The sequence below is a fragment of the Bacillus rossius genome, chromosome 13 (genome assembly GCF_032445375.1).
Source record: "Bacillus rossius redtenbacheri isolate Brsri chromosome 13, Brsri_v3, whole genome shotgun sequence".
In the NCBI taxonomy this organism is placed as follows: Eukaryota; Metazoa; Arthropoda; class Insecta; order Phasmatodea; family Bacillidae; genus Bacillus; species Bacillus rossius.
The window spans coordinates 9,055,060-9,078,627 of record NC_086340.1 but is presented as its reverse complement, the minus strand read 5'-3'; the positions used below and the strand labels follow the sequence as shown (position 1 = coordinate 9,078,627).

At 45.3% G+C, this 23,568-nt stretch overlaps 1 protein-coding gene and 1 long non-coding RNA gene across 5 annotated transcripts in view; one reads left to right on the top strand and one right to left on the bottom strand.

The window, feature by feature from the left end:
* The window catches only part of LOC134538209 (ETS-like protein pointed), a 506,080-nt gene that overhangs the window by 361,208 nt on the left and 121,304 nt on the right, over window positions 1-23,568 (top strand). For all 4 annotated transcript variants that reach the window (XM_063379310.1, XM_063379308.1, XM_063379307.1 and 1 more), the window contains one exon: window positions 19,296-19,496. In XM_063379310.1, the coding sequence (XP_063235380.1) occupies window positions 19,296-19,496 (201 nt within the window). The remainder of the gene's footprint in view (window positions 1-19,295; window positions 19,497-23,568) is intronic.
* LOC134538210 (uncharacterized) overlaps window positions 13,781-23,568 on the bottom strand; it is a 29,083-nt gene continuing 19,295 nt past the window's right edge. The window contains exon 2 of the long non-coding RNA XR_010076106.1: window positions 13,781-14,014. This is a non-coding gene — a long non-coding RNA (uncharacterized LOC134538210). The remainder of the gene's footprint in view (window positions 14,015-23,568) is intronic.

Below are 23,568 nucleotides of genomic sequence, written 5' to 3'. Positions count from 1 at the left end.
TGTAAGCGATCTTACCATGGTCAATGGTCTCGGAAATTGTGCTCGTTGCTGATGTTACAAGGGGACGACTTGGTAAATTCACTTCGGAATGAGATATAGGTAGGGGTATGCACTTTTCGCGGAACGATTCCGAGACTAGCTTGAAAAACACTGTAGCATTGTCTGTGTTTCGTGATTGGGTGAGTTTCTTTCAGGTACATGTCTAATGTGAGTACAACCGATCACAGTAATTCAATACGGAAGCAAACGCGTCCTGAGTGGCTCCGTCAAAATAAGGCAACGACTTCTCCCACAGACGGCCTCCAATCAGAAGGAGGAAACCTCTGGTGTGGGTATACCTTGTTGCAGTCTAGTAGACGTTCAGATGTTTTCGCGAAAAATGCCTGCCGCTAGATATAGGTGTGTTAATGGTATACCTTTAGGGGTGGTCACCTATCGAAATGAAGCGCGCTGGCCCGTCAACTCCGAGAGAGAGAAAATGCCTTTCGGACGTTTGGTCGCAGTTCACGTACGAGCGGCAGGCCAGTTGGGTTCGCTGGGTTCAGATGTCGGGACGGTCGTGTTTTAACCGGGCTCCACAGGTGAAGGGTCACATAGACGTGCCTGCTAATGACCCCCCGGGGGGGGGGTGGAAGGGGGGGGAGGAGTGACGTGTGTGCCGGCGGCGAACCGTGTCCCGCGCACCCCGCCCGGCATTCAGCCTGTTTCCGGTCCGTCTCCGCTTCCGGTCGCCCGGCGCGCCGATGGAGGCAGGCCCTTGTCGGCCGCGCGAGGCGTCTCTGCGCGATCACCGACTTTTCAAGGTGTTTGTGTTCCCTTGGCAGGCGGGGAGACACGCCTAACCTGCCCTCTGTGCATCTGCCTTCAGTTGCCGGGTCACAAGTCTTGTGTATTGTGTTCGTCGGCTACATTCTCCCCGCGCTACACACCATTCGGTCACGTGTTTCTATTTGTTTTAATGTTCGTCATTGTTAGAGACCTGCAAAATTCGCGGAAACATTCGGTGATAGGCTAGAATTCAAACACATATACCTCTTAGATAATTTTGCTATTGGCTTACTGTTCATCTGGACGAATCTCAACCAGTTATAAACCCTCAACCAAAGAAGGATCGAATCACAGACAAACCAGCTGAGACGACTTACAAGTCGGCAGCCAATGAACTTGCGTTATTTGCCCGAGTGTACAGGGGTATGTGCAGTCTATCCTGAAGGCCATCGAAACCGCGAATTTTGCAGGTCTTTAGTCATTGTTAAGAAACCGGAAAAATTCGCGGGGTTCTTTTCGCGATAGGCTAGTCTCCGAACTCGTACACCTTCGTGCTGAGTCAGCGATTGGACCACCGTTTATCTGAAGGACTCCAAGCCAATGAAAAACCTTCAACAAAAAACGTACCAAATCACAAGCATCCCAGTTGACGCGTGTCACGAGTCAGTATCCAATGAGCAGGTGCAATTTGTCCCAGTACATAGAGTATCATGGAGTATATATCTATCCTAGAGGTCATTGAAACCGCGAATTTTTCATGTCTCTAGTCTTTGTCTTTTAGTCTAGAATAGCCTTAATTATCCTATAATACGTTCTTTGACAGATTCATGCAAAACATTTTTTGGACTGTTTGTCATGGACAAGAATTCACAAATGCAAAATAAGGAAGAAAAAAAAAAGGATATAAACCCACAAAAAGCAAACCTAAATCAGATGATGTCAAACAGATAGAGCCAACGATGAACCTAAACAGGTATTATGGGCAACACAACAACTACAGCACAGACGAACACATCCACACTTAATATTAGACAACACAAGAATTCTGTGGAAGGAATTTAGACATGAAAAAAATGTATGCCAGTCCCCGAAACGTTGTAACTGTTTTGTTATAGGAAACCTACTGTGTTTTCCATAATATCTGTTTATTTTCATCGTTGTGTTGATATGTTTGCTGCGATATCCAGGTCTGTAGTGTGTCTGCATTTAACTGTTATTGTTGACACTGTCTAGTCGTTGTTAGCCCGTTGTGTTCGTCTGTGCTGTTATTATTTTTTTTCGTGACTAAATTCTTTCCACGGAATTTTACATTCAACTTAAATCGTATTTTTTCGTATTTTTTTTTTAAATTTTCACAAGAGGTTTTCAAACAGTTCATTTTTTTTTGTATTGCCGATTGTAGGTTTATGAATTGTTGGTAAATCCACAATACTTATTCGATAAAAATGGCCCTAAGAGGGAAAGTCAAACATTTGTAGATTCACTAGAAACATAATTAGTCTCCCAAAAAGTATTATCAATAAAATTTATGCTAAACGTTAAGTTTATTAATAACTGAGCAGCTAAAATCTTGATATTCTTAAGAATATAGTAACCAGTTAGTAATTGGACTGAAACTTGAAAAATAGCATTGGCAAGGTTTATCTTCGTTGCTGCCTCATTCGTTTATACACTTCACTGCCTTTTAAAATATATATGTTTTGATAAACCTAATGTTTCGTGGTTGAAGCTCGGGCATTAACTCGGAAAGATATCTTTAAGACACAAGCCTTCGTTTGTATTTACTTGTTTCTTTTTGTAAGCTTTTTCAATGAAAACAAAAGAATTACGAGTTTTTTAAATCAAATATAACCTTTACGATTTTTTTTTAAATCAACCTGGCACGTACTTACCTGCCCACTTAATTTCTTGTGTATTTCAACAATGATTGTGCAACGAAAGAAACAGTGAAAATATTGGAAGTCACGAACTTCGAATTCCAGCATGATTTTGCTAACTTGAATTTTGGTTTTTTTTCGACACCTCATTTCAATTTACTGTTGCTCATTTAATAATTTAAACGTTGGGAGACCGTTCAATTGAATCGTGCAGAAATTATTTCTGAATAAGTTTTATTTTTCTCACATAAAAATTGGCACGATTCTTGCGAAAAACAGGTCTATTTATTATTTTGTTCAATTTTGTTTATTTATAATAATATTAATGTAATACAAAAAAATTACGTAAGAAAAATTTAAAAGGTCCTGAAAAAATCTGAAATTGGATCTCAAGGTTTTTGTGGACCTCATGTTAATACTTTTTTTTATAACTTATTCAGAAATCTGTTTTTGTCGCTCTGAAGATGTCAACTGCAATGCAGTGTGAAACGGCGTTTGACGCAGCTTCGACCCCGGAAGGAATGACTGCTCTAAAGTCATTGTAACGGATTGTTGTACGTGCGACCTTATTTAAAGCGAATGATCATCAGAACTTGGATCATATAATGTGATAACTGATATTGTACAAATAAAAAATGTTCAAATCAATCACCCATTGTTTCTTATGACCTTTCTTTCTCCCCAGAGTTCAACTAACAAAACCCAAGTGGTTTGAAATTTTCATCCAAAAGAACAAATATGCCTTCATTGTCGCGTTAGATATGTTATACTGTCATGCTTTTGGCGCGTACTCATAAATAATTTAAGTAGACAATGTAAATGCATTTATTTATTAATGTATTTTTAATTAAAAATTTTCACTTAGTATTTCTTAGTGGGTGAAAAAATTGCGTTGCAAAATGTTTACTGAGATGTCACGTCATTATTAATTTCTTGAAGGTTGACTTAAAACTGGTGACTTTTAGTCCAACCATGCTCAGACGAATTTTCTAACACGTTTCCCTTCTTTGCGAAAAACTATTGGTTTCACTATAATACACACTTGGATTGGGTTTTTGTAGCATCGCGTTTGTAGCAACGCATGCTTCACGATAATGGGCGAAAGTATGTGGGATTCCTAGGGAGGAAGGGGGGATAACGTATATCAGTTTCATTTCACAGTTGCGATTTTGCAATCGTAAGAGGGGCTTTGTGATTCCCGTCCTGGATATGGGGGGGGGGGGGAGAACCTTATTGTTCCTCCTTAGATCCACGCCCATGTCCACAATATTCACACCAGAGCTCCTCGCGAATTTGTTTATCACACTGTAGGAGCCAAGTTACTCGCCGAAAGCACAGATGGCGGCAGCAGCAGCGCCGTGAGTGAGCTGACGTGGAACTACGACCAGTCCGTGAAGTTTCACTTGGACGGTGTTATGCACAAATGAGTTAACCAACAAAAGGAAAAAAAAAAGTTATTGAAATAATTGTGTAGGTAAAATGACACTTTTAATTGATCTAAAAAAAAAAATTAACCGACTTTCCTTGCTACTATGCCATCTTGCGAGCAAACATTCAACGCACTGCCATAATACCGGTCATTGTGTGTTCAACTTTGAGCTCAATTTACTCAGTTGAAAATGTTTGTGGGTTGAACCATTTTCACATGACATCGTCCACTCGTGACGCGCGCGCGCGGCAGCCCGCACATATCTGCGTGTCGGGAATCACGCCAGGCGGCCTGCGGGGGTCGCTAATTGCACGTGGATGTTCAAGGTCGGCGCGAACAACAATTGGAGCAGCTACGAGGGTCCGGAGCGAGGGGAGGGGGAGTATAGCCCTGTTGCGCAACTGCTATTTGCGTGCTGCGCGCGCCTCACGCACTGCCTTCTTGCTCCTCGCTCCCGTCGCTTCTTCCATCCGTCCACAAGTCGCGGTGCCTGCCGGGTGTTAGACTCGAACCCACGAGAGCAGAAACATATTTTTTTTTATCACTGACTTCAAAGTTATTTTATTTTTTCCATGTGTACGTAATGCGATATCGCAAAAAAAAAAAAAAAACTACTGTTGGTTATACTTTGAGACTTGTTATTAGCGGTGGGCGTTGTTCTTTTCGGAATTACCTGTATGTCGCTGTGTTGAAGAACGTCGACGAGCCGTATCGACACACGTGTACTTCGCTTTTTCTCATACCTCCACTTTGTGTGTTAATAAGGGACCCGCGTACCTGTTACTTAAATGTGTATCCTGGTCTCTGATTTGCTGGAAGGCCGTGCAAGATTTGTGTCCGGACTGACTATACCAGACTAAAACTAGATAAAGTTTGTTGCCCAGTTGAAACCTGCATAGACACCCCCGGGGCACTTTACAAGCAGGATGTGAAGTTCCTTGCATTAATTACCAGGCGTATAGGTCGGTCACGGGAAACTGAAGGATGGTTCTGGGACGGAGTATAAGAGAGTCTGCCATGCGGGGTTTGGCGGTTGTTCGCGAGGTGTGGTCCCTCCCCTACCCTTCCCCCCTCCGGCCACCCACGAGCGCCGCGACAGCCACCCGGGGGATGGGATCTCGCTTGCCGGTCACGTGTCGTCTGGCAGCTCTGCGCATGCGCCGTGGAGCATCCCGGCCGCATCCTCCGTCTTCCGTGAATCGGTTATCGTGGTCGTGTCCTGACGACCAGCCTTGGAGGGTGGCTGCAATCCCCCCCTCCCTCCCCACCTTCAACCTCTGCAGCCTGCATGGCTGATGAGGGTCTGGTCGCCGCTTCCTCCCTGGCTCGGCGCTTCATTACCCACTGTGTTGTTTCCGTGCTTTTACAAAAGATTCCTTTGAAAATACTTCTGTAATACTACAAGAAATAACCACACGTGGCTTGAGACCGGAAAAATACGCGGTTTCGATGGCCTTCAGGATAGACTGCACATTCCCCTGTACACTCGGGCAAATAACGCAAGTTCATTGACTGCCGACTTGTAAGTCGTCTCGGCTGGTTTGTCTGTGATTCGATCCTTCTTTGGTTGAGGGTTTATAATTGGTTGAGATGCGTCCAGATGAACATTAAGCCAATAGCAAAATCATCTAAGAGGTACCTATATGTATTTGAATTCTAGCCCATCGCCTAATGAATCCGCGAATTTTTCCGGTCTCTACTCATGGCTGTGGTTGAAGTACCTTGGCTTCTGGTTTGTAGCCGCGTCCTTGACGAATAATTCACCGACGTTTCGGTCGACATTGCAGACGCCATCATCAGGGAGCAGTTACCTGGGTAACCTGGGTAGGTAACTGCTCCCTGAAGATAGCGTCTGCGATGTCGAACGAATGTCGGTGAATTATTCGCCAAGGACACGGCTACAACCCATAAGCCAAGTTACTTCAGACAATGGCCGTGAAAGCCTGCGAACATTATCGTGGCTATGGTTATTTATGCATATACTAAATACGTTCTTAGAGATAATACTAAACATTTCTTACGGATATTGGCGCATGATTTTATGTTTAAATCGATGTTTTATTTTTTTTTAAATTTAAACTACGGAAACGATAATCTAATATTCAAAAATTGGATTTTTATTATGTTTATTACTGTGCGAAGTTAATACTGGAAAGCTATTCGGGGAACGGTTTACAAATAACTTTTTTAACTATTGGAAATACTTTTGACAAAATAAAGCATAAATGTCCGGGTTATAATCCGAAACCAGAATTACTGCAAACGTTATTTTGTAGTGATAAATGTACAATTTTACAAAAATCTGTAATTTACATTAATATATTTATTTCATTTAAAAAAAAAATTTACATTGTATGTGGAGGCAGGTATTTTTCGGGAATAAACCTGCCCGTGATAGAGATTGTCTGTTTGTATTTGACGGCTGTCTGCGAGAGAAGCCATAGATAGGGACACCTGTATTTCGCGAATACATTTCGTGTCAAGGTATTTCACAAAATACTGTATCTTTTTTCTAAGTCATGGCTAGGGACCGGAAAAATTCGCGGGTTCAATGACCTCCAGGATGAACTCCATAGTTCTACGTACACTCGGTCAAATCCCACCCACTCATTGGCTGCTGTCTTGTGAGACGTTCCAGCGTAGCAGCCTGTGATTCGATAAAGCTTTGGTTGGGTGTTTCTCATTGGCCCAGAGTCGTCCAGGTGAGTTGTGAGCCAATAGCAGAGGCAGCACTGAGGTATAACGATTTGTATTATCGCAAAATGAATTCGCGAATTTTTCCGGGTCTCTAGTCATGGAAAATTGTGAGGGTGCAGCAGTACGGTGACCACATTCTCATTGGCCCCGTCAAGAGCGGGACGACACCTCTCACCGACCTCGGCCAATAAACCACAGGAGAAACGCTACAGTATTTTTTGTGGAATACCTTGACACGAAATGTATTCGCGAAATACGGGTGTCCCCAGCCATGGCAGTAGTCGACCAGGGCCATTCAGGAGACGTCAGTCAGCTCAGGCTCTGAGTTACTGCTTTGAATATATATACTGTATAGAAGTCGCGAATGGATAGGATTTACTCTACGTTTTTCAGAAGCGTATGATGAGCAGCTTGGGAACTTCACCGCTGCTGTGCGCTGCCGTAACGCCCATGTATCGTCTTGGGTTGTTATTTACACGTTAGAGCGCAGCACTGTCGCCCGCTGTCATTCCCCGCACCCCCCACCCATCATTCTCAGCAGCTCAAGTTCGTTCAGCGGGAGGGGGAAGGGGTGTTTGAAGAGTTCGACACTTGTCCGCTAGGGACCACCCACAAGTCGATGGCCCTAGAGATGGTGGCGATTGCGGCGGTGAATTAACCAACTACCTCAAAACCGTATTAGAAGTTTTAACCTGGGCTGGCGACTTCTATACAGTATATATATTCAAAGGTTACTGTGAATCGTGTGCCGACGGCAGGGAGAAACCAGGAGAGCTGGGCGAAGGAGGAGGGTGTTCCGCTCGGAAGTGGGAACGGACAGGGAAATGGGCCGAGGCGACAGAGCGGGGAGCCAGGTAGAGCACGGTCTGTTGGTCTGTCGGGGGGTTGTCTCGTCGCGGTCCCTAGGGGCTGGTTTATTGAGGATGCTGGCTGGTACCTGCGGTCACTAGCTGTATCTCCCCCGACCCTCCGACCCATATGGGTCGCGGCACTTCCCGTCGGCCCCTGACGTCACCCTGCGTCCGTCCGTCAATCACGTGACTTGCAGCCAATCACATGGCCCGGGAAAAATTTCCATCCGTCCATCCGTGAAACGTTGAAACCTTGCCAAGTACGGGTTGGAAGAACGAAATTATAACCTCAATAATGTCCAAAAGACATTTTTTTTTTAAATTTAAAATTTAATTTTTTAAATTTTTTTATTTGTTATATTGTTTCCGTATAATGTTTTTGAACTTGCTTGTGAAAACGTTAAAAATTGTTTGAGGTACAAACGTAGTTAATAACGCACGTTAAATCGTAAAAAAAAAAAAAAATTATTTATTTTTTGTTTTAGTATTTTTAAAGGCTTATCGTACTTACATGATCGTCCAACTGGTATAACATTTCAAAATAAATTTCCTTGAAATATTGTAAGCCTCAATAGTTGTTTGGCAGCATCCGAGTGGAAACATTATACGGACGTGCGAATCATCTGTGAATCGCTTGACTTGATGGCAGACTGACGGATGACGTACAGACGCGTCAGATAATTGCGAGTCCAGATTTACCTAAATAAAGACTAAAGTGTATTGGGAATGGAACACTAAAGTGCTACGCCTGATCATGCATGTTTTCAGCCACGAATGAATATTGCGCTAGGTGGGAATTGGCCAGACATGCGAGTGATTGGCGCCCCTATCTTAACTCTAGACTATTAACTAGTTAAGTTAAGGCCAGTTTAAACCTGCACGTGGACGCAGGGAAAATTCTGGGTGCAATAAGTCATGCATTAATCCAGCAGGTTCGGTACAGGACAATAAGGATGGTTCTAGAAGAATAGTTGGTCGGGGCAGAAAAGAGACTACCGTTCAAGATTTGTGTCCGCTTTTGGGGTTTGTGCAGTACTGATTGTTTTTTTTTTTCGGCTGTTAGAAGGTGGAATGGGGGGGGGGGGGGGTGTTGGTTAAATTTCTCCTTCCCCAATTTCTCGGCAGCCATAACTATTTTTCGCGCGATATCTGTTTAGGTTTGTCCATAACTAATTGCAAAATAAAACTCTGGTGGTTGGTTAAAATCCAAACTGTTCGTTTTATAATGATGATTTAACTACTTGACGTCTAATATTTTATTATAACAAATTTAATCTGTGCAAAAAAAAACACTTAATACTGTTTTGTAATAAAGTCATGTTCTATGTAAATGAACAGGAGCTGCAGTATTTCTGGTGCACCACACATAAATATGCAGCTACCAAAATAAAATGAATTGATTTTCAGTTAGTTTTCCTGGTAATGCAGGTAGCTAGCTCATTCATTCATTATTTCTCACAATAAAGCCAGTTTTTTTTTAGTATTATATTTTATTATCAGCTACTATCTAGCGGGTAGGCCCAAAACTACTTCAAAAATACTGTTGTCTCACTCTCGGCAATCCGAGTTTCTCCCCCCCTTTCCCCGCATGCTTTCTGTAATCAAATTTTCGCATTTGAAGGGTCTTCAGAAAACTGCTGAAAAGCAAAGATGGCGTCGCTTTTTTTCTGTTCCTTCCCTGTTACGTTGATTTTTCATGAGTTTGAGTTTTTTTTTTAATACGATTCAGTTTTTATGCTTCTTTTGAAGCGCGTCAGTGGCGTATCCACGAGTAGCGTGCACCAGCCAGTGGTGTGCATGACCACAACAGTTTCATGCATGTTGTAAGGCATGCGTGAATGAGCGTGTTGCGATTGGTTTTTAAGGCGGGGCGGGGGTCTCGGTTGCGTCCGAAGGGTGGGGAGGGGAGGAGGAAGTGTAAATGGGCGTGGGTGGGGGAAGGAGGTTGGAGAGGGGTTAGGTGGCAGCAAACACAATTTTGTGTGTTTGCCTGTTTGCCCGCCGTCAATAGCCCTTGCCCGCGGCTGTCGACACTTCGCGCCACACTTGCCGCGACCCCGATAACACCTGACACACCTGGGCTCTTATCTCTCTCTCCCCTCCCATCAACCGGCAACCCCCTCGCGCGCCTCATGCATAAGTCATCACGTGCGTGCGTGCGCGATCGAGGTGCCACAGGTGTCTCTCCACTCCGTCACCTGCGCAGCCGCGGTTATATCCCTTCGCGGGTTGCATGCCGTTGGTAACCACTGCCAATTACCGACAACAACAATTTCTGTTGTTTTTAATATATATATATATATATATATATATATATATATATACACACACTTTTGGGAACCAGTTGCCACACGAAAGATACTGTAAATTTGTACAACACATAAAGATGCTGAGTATTGATTACGAAAATTGGCACATAGTTTTTTACATATCTAATTGATATTTCATTCATACATAATTTTTTTTTTTTGGAACCATGGAAAAGATGATCGAATATTCCACAATCGAACTTTAGTTTATTTTTATCGTGTTATTATTAATGTGCGCTGTTAATACTGGGAGAAACTATTCAGGGAACAAAATAACTTTTTTGGGTATTAGAGGTGCCGGGACAACACTATAAAGCATAAATTCACCGGGTAAGAATCCGAAGCCAGCATTACTGCGAACACTATTTTGTAGTTGATATAGTTTTTCTTATTAGTGTAAATGTACGAATTGCAGTGTCGAGACCGGAGAACTTCGCTTTCCCTCTGAGCAGTTTCTGCGATCGGAAACATAAGTCGTCTCGCGAGGAGACACTGGACTGAGAGAAGCGTGTAATCGATAACTTCCCACTAGGGACCTGAAAAATTCGCGGTTTAGATGACCTTCAGGATAGTCTACACAGTCCTCTGTACACTCGGGCGAATAACGCCAGTTCGTTGGCTGCTGACTTGTGAGTCGTCTCAACTGGTTTGCCCGAGATTCGTCACTTCTTTCGGCTGAGGGTTTCTCATTGGCTCCAGAGTCGCCCAGACGAACAGTGAACCAATAGCACAAGCAGATTAAAGGTATGTATGTATGAATTTCAGACTATCGCGAAATGAATCTGCGAATTTTTCCGGTCTCTACTTCCCAGTAAACAGGACTCACAAGCTAGTGGCAAATGAGCTGCTGGCGTTTTGTCCAGAGTTCTTGTAGGATTCGTGGAGCCTATCCTAGAGATATATGAGATTCCGAATTTTTCCCTTCCCCACCACTGACAGAAGCAGATGTGTACGTGCTTCAAGTCTACTGTGCTACCCAATGAATTCGCGGAACAATCGTGACTCTACTAATAAAATTTGTATTTTATGAACAGCTTCTTGGTTTGAGCCATGTATGTTTTTTTTTTTAAAGTTAATAGTTCTATCTATTGAAATACTGCAATTAAGACAGTCCGAAAAGACGTAAATAAACAAAGGGCTCTTTCGACGAAAGTGTTAGTCGAAATTATGTTGAAATTGTCAAGGGGTGCCACAAATCTGCAAAATCGTAAAAATAGTTTTATATGTGTATTTTTATGCCCTGTTAGGCGGATGATTTAAATAATTGAAAAATTAGATGTTTAGGGTATCAGGAAGCTGATTATACTAGAATGTTGGTGGTTTATCTCCATGAAATAATTTTTTTTTGTTTGATGATTTTTTTTGAACCGCAAATGACGTGGAAGCCTAACAATGGCGTCAGGACGCGCGGGTTTCCCAGCTTTCACGCGCGATTTATTTGCGTTGTGACGTGTGTTGTCTCAGGTGTGAGGGGGAGGTGGGAGAGCCCTATCTTCCAGAGTATTCTGCGGGCTGACACCTGGTTGTCGGGAACAAGACCAGTCGAGCCACTGGTCGCGGGTCAAGCCTCACAGAGATCTTTAGAATTTTTTCTTTCAAAATTATAGTTATTACTCCCGGAAAAAAAGTATTTTTTCAAATAAAACTATATGTCGATCTTATTGATTTTATCGATTCATGATTATAATGTGCGCAGTTAAAAAAAAAATCATATAACACTGTTTCAAAAAAATGAATACACAAAAAGAGTAAAAAAAATTAATCTTTAAAGGAAAATGTACAAGACGTAAGTTGCAACAGTATGAAAAAAAATCCTTACTTACATATGAAACAAATCTCTTCGTCAGTTAAATTATCCAGCAGGACATTTACATTTGGTTTATATATATATACTTTTTTTTTCCTGTAGTAATAACTATAAATATTTAATATTGAGGGGGTGTCCGACGCGGCAGCCCCGAAAGTTTCGTCGGGCCGAGCCACAGCCGGGGTTCCGCGAATGGCGGTCGTCGGCAGGGCGGCTGTTTCCGCGAACGGACCGAGAAGCGCGCGGGCCTTCCCCCCCCCCCCCCCCTCCACTGAGTCCTCCTTGTCCAAACACGGCGCCTCCCGGCGGCGGCTCAAAGAGCGTGACCCCCCGGGTGAGGCTAGTGTTGATTCTTGTGGCCCGCGCGATACCGCAACCTTCCCCTCTCTCTTTCTCCCTCTCTCATTCTTCCCGCACCTCGCGGTTACCGTCGCAGGCTGACGTCACGTGCATTCTCAGGGGGCGTGTATTTTCCTCACCTTGTAAAAATTTTTTTTTTTTTGGTCGTCTGCAATAGAGGCAATTTTGGTATTTTTTGAGCCGCGCCATTCAGGATCTCGTTCGCCTCCTCTGCACCGGATGCCTTGTGGTGTGCTCAGAGTGTGCGACGGGCCTGGAGTAAACCCAGCTGTGACCACGGAGCACAGACAACGCCTACAACACTGGTCTGGAAAACTTAATCGCGAAAATAACATGGATATATATGTAATAAAATAGAATTTGTAATAAAAAATAACGAAAAATTACCATAATAGAACATAATTTACACTCATAAAGCTAACCTCTTAAGTCTATACGTCTTTTTTTTTTTTTTTTTTCACATTTTCAACCACACCATTCACATAAAAAATGAATGATACTTACAAAGTTAACTGCACAAATCAATAACTCTTTTTCCGCACGAATAAATACATTGTTGATACATTAAATAATATTAAAAAAATATGGTAGCGTCGGTCGTTAGCCGTTACGAAAAACTGAGGAGTGGACAAACACAAGAAGCGTTACGAGAATTCCGTATCATCACTGCTGCGTCATTTCTACCTCTCTCCCCTGCCGTATCCCCTTTCGGCCGTTACATCTAGCATGTAGCATGCTTCGATATATATATATATATATATATATATATATATATATATAGAGAGAGAGAGAGAGAGAGAGAGAGAACCCGGCGTTCGTTAAGTTGGACCGGACTGGGCGAACACCTTTACCGCGGTCGTTTATACAGGTTTCTCGAAGACAGGGAAAATAATTGTAAAACAAGAAAAAATTAAGTGAATTTTAAAATAAAAATGTGTTTTGATGACATGGAAAAAAAAAAGAAATCGACAAATATCGAAGCTACATTGCTGTATCAGAAATTGTCCGTAGTAACTCTTTTTCGATTAACGGTCTCCGTTCCGACCAGAGCTGTGACGGATAAACGAGTAGACGGATAAACGAGTAGACGGATAACATAAGCCCTTAATACGTATTTTCAGTATTTCACTACGGGCTTCCTACGAAAATGAAAACAAAATCACGAATCCTTGACGATACTACAAAGTTTTTACACACAGATGGTATCGAAATCTGTCGGCGAAAAATACATTCCCCCTTAGGTATAATTACTAGGGACCGGAAAAGTTCGCGGGTTCAATGACCTCTAGGATGAACTCCATAGTTCTACGTACACTCGGTCAAATGCCACCCGTTCATTGGCTGCTGTCTTGTGAGAAGTCCCATTGTAGCAGCCTGTGATTCGATAAAGCTTTGTTCAGGTGTTTCTCATTGGCCCAGAGTCATCCAGGTGAGTTGTGAGCCAATAGCAGAGGCGGCACTGAGGTATAACTATTTGTATTTTAGCCTATCGCGAAATGAATTCGCGAATTTTTCCGGTCTCTAATAATTACATATCACAAATACCACTGCAAGTTAGACACGATGCAAGTAGTAGCACCCACACAAAAGCTTGGTTTATCGAGTGTGTATTTTTTTTTTGTTAAACATATTGTGGTTTTGGCAAATGCTGTGGGTGGAAAGGGGAGGAAAAAAAAATATCGTTTCTGTAAGTATTTTCAATGTTTTATTTCACTGGATGTTTTCACGATGTGGTGTAATCCAATCAGTTCGACCTCCGCGAGTGATTGGCCGGGTGCCGGCAGACTGCAGCGGCGGGCGGCGTATGGGTGCCTCCATGGCGACCAGGTGTCATGGGGGGGGGGGGAGTGGGGTAGGCGTCGCTCGGGTAACCGCACAGGCTGCAGGCGTCGCGACGCCCCTTTAGGACCGCCGAGCTGCGAACAAACAAACAAGCAACACCACCCTTCAGGAGACTTCTCGGCGAAGCGCTTTCGGAGGCCGCTGGTCGCGACCGGGAACACCACATAACTTAGAAAGTCACAACTTAGAACGGTCATAACTTAGAAAACTTGGAAAAATCCACGTAACTGAGAAACACACAACTTAGAAAGATCATAACTTAGAAACACGTCTCTTAGAAACACGCAACACAGAACCACACAACTTAGAAACGTCATAACGTAGAAAGTCACAACTTAGAACTATCGCAACTTAGAAACACACAACTTAGAACTGTCAAAACTTAGAAACACGCAACGCAGAACTACACAACTTAGAAACGTCATAACGTAGAAAGTCATAACTTAAAACGGTCATAACTTAGAAAATTCTAAGTTATGTGTTTCTAAGTTGTGTGTTTCTAAGTTATGACAGCACCCCGTCGCGACCATCGACGTCGTCGTCTCGAGCTGGACTCGCAACGATCCGTCTCGTCCGTCCGTCAGTCGATCACGTGACATTCAGCCAATCAGACGGCCACGGAAAAATTACATCCGTCCGTCAAAACCTTACCTCGCTTCAACTGTCGACCGACGGATGAAATAACTTCCAAAATGTCAGCAAGATACGTATTGCCGGCGACCTTTACTATATTTTAAAAAAGGTTTTTTTAAAGCATATTTATATGTTCAGCTGCTTGTATTAAATTGTTATTAACTTACGTTTGAACATATTTTTAACAAAAAAAAAAGTTTGTAATAAATATGAGAGCGGAAAAAAATTGAATTGAATGATTTATTAAGTGCTTAACTGTCATGATCGTCAGTTTCATATATCTATACATAAGCGCAGGCATTTTTCGCGAAAAGATCTGAACACTTATTAGACGGCAACAAGGTATACCCGCACCTGTGGTTTCTTCCTTGTTATTGGCGGGCCGTCTGCGAGACAAGTCGTTGCCTCATTTGACCAAGCCACTCAGGACGCGTTTGCTTCCGCACTGAATTACTGTGATAGGTAGGGACACCTGTATTTCGCGAATACATTTCGTGTCAAGGTATTTCAAAAAATACTGTAGCTTTTCTCCTGTGGTTATTGGCTGAGGTCGGTGAGAGGTGTCGTCCCGCTCTTGACGGGGCCAATGAGAATGTGGTCACCGTACTGCTGCACCCTCACAATTTGCCATGACTCTTAGAAAAAGCTACAGTGTTTTGTGAAATACCTTGACACGAAATGTATTCGCGAAATACAGGTGTCCCTAGTGATAAGTGATCTAACAATGGACATGTACCTGGAAGAAACTCGCCCAATCACAAAACACAGACGATGCTATAGTGTTTTAACCTTCATCTAGTCTCGAAATCTTTTCGCGAAATCTGCATGCCTCTATCAATACAGTAAAAATATTTCCCGGTATTTAAGATTTATAGTTTGTTGGCAGCACTGAAATGAAATGGTATTTGACGGCCGTGCGTATCGTTGCGAACCGCTCGGCTCGTTATAATCAGTTGCAAGAGACCACTGATCCGTCAAAGGTCGTTAGCGCACGCCCCTGGAGGATAGCCTGTACTTGCGTGCGCTTTGGTTGCGAGTGTTGCGTCATAAGTAGAGACCGGAAAAATTCGCGTATTCATTTTGCGATAGGCTAAAATCCAAATCGGTATACCTCAGTGCTGTCTCTGCTATTGTTGGCTCACAACTCACCTGGATGACTCTGGACCAATGAGAAACACCCAACCAAAGCTTTATCGAAAGAGAAAAGCTACAGTATTTTGTGAAATACCTTGACACGAAATGTATTTGCGAAATGCAGGTGTCCCTAGTCATTGGCTGCTCACATATGAGAACGTATCATCTGAGTATAGGTCGCAATTGATTCGTCAGAATTTTTGTTGAAGGATTCTCCTGTTCGAGTGATCTTCAGGCGAACTGATGTGAACCTATTGCAGAAGCGGCACAAAATCTTTCCGTGAATTTCCCGGTCTAGTTATTTGTAGAGACCGGAAAAATTCGCGGTTTAGATGACCTTCAGGATAGTCTACACAGTCCTCTGTATACTCGGGCAAATAACGCCAGTTCGTTGGCTGCTGACTTGTGAGTCGTCTCAACTGGTTTGCCCGAGATTCGTTACTTCTTTTGGCTGAGGGTTTCTCATTGGCCCCAGAGTCGCCCAGACGAACATTGAACCAATAGCACAAGCAGCTTAAAGGTATACATGTATGAATTTCAGGCTATCGCGAAATGAATCTGCGAATTTTTTCCGGTCTGTAGTTATTTGTGATGGTAGTGAAGATATTTCAGTCGGAAGGTTGTCCGCCCTGACGACTGTACGCCCAGCACCCACATCTTCCCGTTTTGCGGTGTGTTGTCCGCCGCCGTGGAAACTGTATGCTAATGGATGGAGATGTTCTCGATAGCGCGCATGCGTGGCGTACTCGGCATACGCGGTGCGTCGCTTGGGCGGGTGTTTCGGCATTGTTCGGCGTTGTTCGGCCGCCCGGCGGGGAGACCGTTAACCCGCTGCATCGCCCGGCCATTTTGGGTCGGCACAGTTAGCCCCGTGTTGTGGGCGGACCGATACGCACTTCCTGTTACCCCCCTCCCTCTTTCACCCCGCGCAGAACGTACCAATCGCAGTGCCCGTATTCGGTCGTCAGGGGCGAATCACCGGCGGAGTCGTTTGCCCGAGGAGGCCGTGTCCGTCTGCACTCTGCGAGTGTCGTCTGGACGCAGTTAAAGAACTGAATCCTTTCTCGTAAAACATTTTTGGTGATGCGATGCATTGAGGCCACGAATGTAATTTTTAGCGGCATGCACATTTCGCGAAAAGATTCCGAGACTAGCTGAAAGTTAAAAAAACACTGTAGCGATTACTGTGTTTCGTGGTTGGGCGAGTTTCTTTCAGGCGTATGTCGATTGTAACAACACCAATCGCAGTAATTCATTGCGGAAGCAAAGGCGTCCCGAGTGGCTCGGTCAAATAAGTAGAGACCGGAAAAATTCGCGGATTCATTTCGTGATAGGGTGAAATTAAACATGTGTACAATTCTGCTGGTTATGCTATTGGCTCGCAGTTTAACTGGAGCTCTCTGGGCCAATGAGAGACTATTGACCAGAGAAGCGTCGAATCACAAGCTACCCAGTGGAGACGCCTCACTATTTAGTACCCAATGAACACGCGTGTTTACTTGAAAAATGCAGAGGATAATGGAGGCTATCCTAGAGGCCATTGAATCTGCGAATTTTTCTTTCCCTACAAATAAGGCAACGATTTCTCTCGCAGAAGGCCGGAAATCACAAGGAAGAAACCACAGGTTGCGATTATACCTTGTTGCAGTCTAATAAGTGTTCAGATCTTTCCGCGAAAAATGTCTGTCCCTACCAATTAGTTACTAGGTGCGCGGTGGCGTTCCTTATTGGAGTCCAGGGAGCGTTAATGATTTTTTCGCGAAAACAAAAAAAATACCCAGCGACGTTCGGCTCGGGAAGGTTGTGTCCGCACGGCGGCCATTTGCAATCGCGCGGCCGCGGGGAGTCCGCGCCGGCCCCATTCAACCCACGCGCGACGGGGCAGGCGTGAGTGTTTGGTAAAGGTCTGGCGGGGAGGAGGGGGGAGGCACGGACCAATCACCGCGCTCCGCTGCAAGGTCGCGCTCTCTCGCGCGGGGGTCCCCGCCGGCGGCCATTACCCATGCACATATTAAGTCCGGACGGGGCGCCGCAACAATAGCGGCGCTCGCTCCGCCGTGGACGCGGTCTGCTGGCGTCGTTGTCCGTCTCTCTGCCCGGTCACGGCTCCGGCCGTGCGTCGCCGCCGCCATTTCCCACGCTCGCTGTCCGCTCCCGACCGCCGGCTGCTGTTCCCAAATATTTAGCCTGCAACGCTCGATGTTTTTGGGCAAGATAGTAAATAGTTGCAGACCTTTTTTTTTTTTTCGCGGAAAAAAATCTGAACGTCTATTAGTAAAGACATGCGAAATTCACGGATTAATTTCGCGATAGGCTAGCATCAAAACAACTATACCTTCGTACCGCTTCTGCGATTGGCCCACATTTTATCCGGGGAACTGTGAGCCAATGGGAAACACTAAACCAAGAAAGTGCCGAATTACGGACAGCCTAGTTGAGACGTCTCACGCGTCAGTAGCCAATGAACATGTGTCATTTCCGCGAGTATTTAAAGGAATGTGGAGTCTATCCTAGAGGTCAATGAATCCGCGAATTTTGCAGGTCTCTACCTATTAGTAGGGACTGGAAAAATTCACGGTTTGAATTACCTCTAGGATGGACTCCACGATAATCTATGTACGTGGGAATATTACACCAGCTCATTGGCTACTGACTCATGACACCTGCTAACTGGGATGCTTATGATTCTATACTTTTTACGTTGAGGGTCATTCATTGGTTCACAGTCCTTCAGGCAAACAGTGTTCCAATCACTGAAGCGGCAATAAGTTACACGCACTTGGATTCTAGCCTATCGCGAAATGAACCCGCGAATTTTTCCTGTCTCTAGCTATTAGTAGAGACCGGAAAAATACGTAGATTCATTTCGCGATAGTCTGAAATTCATACATATATACCTTTAAGCTGCTTGTGCTATTGGCTCACTGTTCGTCTGGGCGACTCTGGGCCAATGAGAAACCCTCATCCAAATTATAGAAGTAACGAATCTCGGGCAAACCAGTTGAGACGACTCACAAGTCAGCAAGCCAACGAACTGACGTTATTTGCCCAAGTATACAAAGGACTGTGCACACTATCCTGAAGGTCATCGAAGCCGCGAATTTTGCAGGTCCCTAGCTATTAGTAGGGCAATGCAAATTTTGCGATAAGATGCCGAGACTAGCTGAAAATTAAAACACTGTACTATAGTTTTTTTTTTTTTTTTTTTTCGTGGTTGGGCGTGTTTCCCCCCAGATACATATCGATTGTAGTAACAACACCAATCACAGTAATGCAGTGCGGAAGCAAACTAGTCCTGAGTGGCTCAGGTCAAACAAGGCAACGAACTACGTCTCTCGCAGACGGCCGCCGATCACAAGGGAGAAACAGCTTGTGCGGTTATACCTTGTTGCAGTCTAATAGGCGTTCAGATTTTTTTTCGCGAAAATTGCCTGCCCCCAGTTATTAGTTTGCAACGAGGCACATTCGCACCAGCGGTAGTTTGTGGCCGTGAAGGAGCTAGTCTGTGGTGGTGAAGGGACTGGTATGTTGTCGTGAAGGAGCTGGTCTGTGGTCGTGAAGGGGCTAGCCTGTGGTCCCGTGTTGCAGACCCGCGGCAGTGGACGGAGACGCACGTGGCGCACTGGCTGTGCTGGGCGATACGGGAGTTCTCGCTGGAGGGCGTGACGCTCAACCAGTTCCACATGCGCGGCAAGGACATCTGCGCCATGGGCAAGGAGGCCTTCCTGACGCGCGCGCCGCCCTTCATGGGCGACATACTCTGGGAGCACCTCGAGATACTGCAGAAAGGTAACCCCCTCGCCTACCTCCTCTTTCTACCACCCCCTACCTTCCCCCCTCGCCTACCTTCCCCCCTCGCCTACCTTCCCCCTTCGCCTACCTTCCCCCTTCGCCTACCTTCCCCCCTCGCCTACCTTCCCCCCTCGCCTACCATCCCCCCTCGCCTACCTTCTCTTTCTCCCACCTCCTACCTTCCCCCCTCGCTTACCTTCCCCCCTCGCCTACCTTCCCCCCTCGCCTACCATCCCCCCGCGCCTACCTTCCCCCCTCGCTTACCTTCCCCACTTGTCTACCTTCCCCCCTCGCCTACCTTCCCCCTTCCCCCCTCGCCTACCTTCCCCCCTCGCCTACCTTCCCCCCTCGCCTACCTTCCCCCCTCGCTTACCTTCCCCACTTGTCTACCTTCCCCCCTCGCCTACCTTCCCCCCTCGCCTACCATCCCCCTTCGCCTACCTTCCCCCCTCGCCTACCTTCCCCCCTCGCTTACCTTCCCCACTTGTCTACCTTCCCCCCTCGCCTACCATCCCCCTTCGCCTACCTTCCCCCCTCGCCTACCTTCCCCCCGCGCCTACCTTCCCCCCTCGCTTACCTTCCCCCTTGTTTACCTTCCCCCCTCGCTTACCTTCCCCCCTCGCTTACCTTCCCCCTTGTTTACCTTCTCCCCTCGCCATTTTCCCCCCTCGTCTACCTTCCCCCCTCGCCTACCATCCCCCCTCGCCTACCTTCTCTTTCTCCCACCTCCTACCTTCCCCCCTCGCTTACCTTCCCCCCTCGCTTACCTTCCCCCTTGTTTACCTTCCCCCCTCGCCATTTTCCCCCCTCGCCTACCTTCCCCCCTCGTCTACCTTCCCCCTCGCCTACCTTCCCCCCTCGCCATTTTCCCCCCTCGCTTACCTTCCCCCTTGTTTACCTTCCCCCCTCGCCATTTTCCCCCCTCGTCTACCTTCCCCCCTCGACTACCTTCCCCCCTCGCCTACCTTCCCCCTTGTTTACCTTCCCCCCTCGCCATTTTCCCCCCTCGCCTACCTTCCCCCCTTGTCTACCTTCCCCCCTCGCCATTTTCCCCCCTCGCCTACCTTCCCCCCTCGTCTACCTTCCCCCCTCGCCAACCTACCCCACCCCCCTCCCTAACCACACCCGGGCACACATACGGTGCGCAGAGCTCCAGCAAAAACAACGCGATTTCAAAACTACTTACGGAAAGCATTTAAGAGTTCGCTGAGGGCGAAAAAGTAGGTACTTTCGATTTCGGATTAAGTTTTTAAACTGTATTTTTTTAGAAGAGTTTAAAAAAAAAGGCTGAAACGCATGTAGTCAGAGTAATTTTTAGGCGTTAAAAAAGCCAGTAAAGATTCTTGAAAGCACTTAAGGGACTTGCATTACACTTTTATCTTCATTTCTCGGCCATATAATGTTACGGTCACCGCTCAGATCTCACAGTTGTCCTGTGCACGACGAGAAGACTGCGCGCCAGTCCAGAGGAGACACCGCGCTAGAAGCACCAGCGAGCGTCGCGCTTATCATCCCGCCTCGCCGACACACGTACACCCCTGACGAGGCGGGCCCCTTAAGTCTAGGCCACACTGATATCTGGGCTGTGTTCGCTGTGCCAAGTGGCCAGACACAACAGTCTGTTTCGCATTTCAGAGAGACGCATGCCGTAAAAAAAGAAAAAAAAAACTAATTTTAAGAGTCTCATCATTTTATGTCGCATTTGCGTGTGAGGACGAAGCCAAATGTATGGATTATTTCAGAGAGAAAAAAAAATCAACTCAGCTGGGTTTAATTCCCTTGAAATCAAATCCCAGGCTTTGTCCTCCATATCCTGCCTTCTCTTTTCCTCCATCGATTCATTCCACAAATAAGGATATTTTCTTACCCGGAAAGCAGCAGCCAATGAGCGCGCGACATCTACATGATTATGCAGACGTTTGTGACGTCAGAAAATAACGCAAGTTTCGAGGTCTTCTCGCATAACGTGTGAACAACACAAAAATGACAATAATACATGAAATTACATACCGACAAATTAAACATTTTCTGATAATAAAATCGCCTATGGCTATCTTGTATGATTCAAGTTTAATTGTTTACATTAAAAAATGTTTAAAATTAAAAAAAAATCATAATTTATGATGTTGTTATTCCCTTCCGTGTTCCCTATGCCTGTGCATTTAGAGTTACGACTTCTCTGTATGATTCACTCACTAGATCAGGAATGTCAAAGCTATACGGCTTGCGTGCCGTAGCCTGTTGCAAAATTTGAAGTTCCTATAAAGCGTGGCCCTAGTGTGTTGAGTTTCAACTTTATACTTTAGATTAATCATAACGTATGGCTTGAATAAAAAAAGTAATGCTGACAATTATAGGTACTACTTTCAGTATTCGGCTGCACATACGTCCTTTGTGGACAGTTTTCACTCCCTCTTAAAGTTAAATAAATCTAAGCTGAGAAGTTAGCGTGCATGTTGTATTACTTGGGTGTCCTACCAGCCATTCGCACCGCGGCCTCAACAGACGGGGTTGCCTATACGTCGTTTCAAAGCTGTTGAGACGGTTCTAGGCTGGCTGGCAGCCTGGTGGGAAACGACAAAGTCGCCCCCGAAACAACCAGTGCCACCAAACCAAATGCTGACAAAATGTCCAAGCTCCCGCCCATTTGCATAGTAGTCTTTCTACTCTGTCCAACTCTTCTTCCAGAACCATCCTTCTGTTTCCTGTAACCAACCTGCTTGTAATTAATGCATGGAATTTTGCATCCCGCATGTCAGTGTCCAGGTTTTTCCCTGTGTATATGCAGGTTTTACCTGGGCCCAACTTATCTAGTTTTAACTTAGAATAGTCAGTTAGGGGAGTTAGTCATGGCGCCAATCGCTGCCATGGCTAGCCAATCCCCCTCCTAGCACATGTTGCATGCTAACTCTCCTGCATGGTTCATAACCTGCATGCTTAGAGCGTATGGGCTTCGGCCTGAGACGCACTTAGAGTCTTCCCTACCCAGACCGCTCCAAAATAAACTTAGTTATTAGTTAGGTTAGAAAAAAAACTAGACGGTTCGCCAAGCAGCTAGGCGGTGTGCCAGTCACTAGCGCTAACTAGCGGTGATCCTGAACAACTCGGCAGCCCGTGGTACACGAGGTACTGCGGTGGACCTGACCAACCAGGGCCGCCAAAATCCCGGCCTCTTTCTGTTTTGAAAAAAACGCAACCACGTGGGGTTTTGACATTACCTGTCCCCCCCCCCCCCCCCCCGTCAAAAAGTCTGCATTTTAGTAGGTTATCGGAACATTTTTTTTAAATAAGCTTGTTAGTACTAAACCTATCGAAAACCTTCTTTGTGGCTTTCAACACTTAGTTTTTTTTTCTAAATTAAATATGATATATCTATTTATTACTCGTATGGATTTCTGAAGAGTTAGTTGTAAGCCTAATAAGCTGAAATCAACCTGTGTTTTGTACTTTAGTGTGCATCTGTAAGGTACAATCATGCTTTGTATGTGTTATTTATGTTAAATTGTATTAAAACGTTTTTTTTTTTGTAATTGAATTTATATTAATATTGAAAAAAAATTCAAGAGGGTTATGAAATTTTTTTTTTCCCCTTAAACTGGGTTTTATTGGAAAAACCCCCGACGCTGTACCCGCGGGTTTGGGCACATGTCTGCCAACCCTGCAGCCACCCCCTCCTAGCTCTCCCGGCCTGGCACCGAAGGTTACGTCCACCGTCGTCGGGCTTGCTCCGAGCAAGAGTCAGCTCGCAGACGAACATTCAGCAGGTGCAGAGGCAGTCCGGTCAGTTCCCCAGACCCTGTAGGTACTGTTTGGTAGCAGTGGCGAATAGACGTGGCCGCCGCCGTTTCTTCATATGCTCGGCCGGGGGCGTGTGACAGCGATACCAGGAACTATCATGTTCCCCTTAACTCGCTACGTGGGAAGTCAATACAAGATTGCGACCCCGTCGCTTTGTTCGAATCATCAGAAACTACGGCGGCGCGCGAAGTGTGCGATTTTAAGATTGAAGGTGGCTCACGGTCCAGAAAGTACTATAGAAGTGGCGATGCTATAGAAGGGGCGGGGCTAC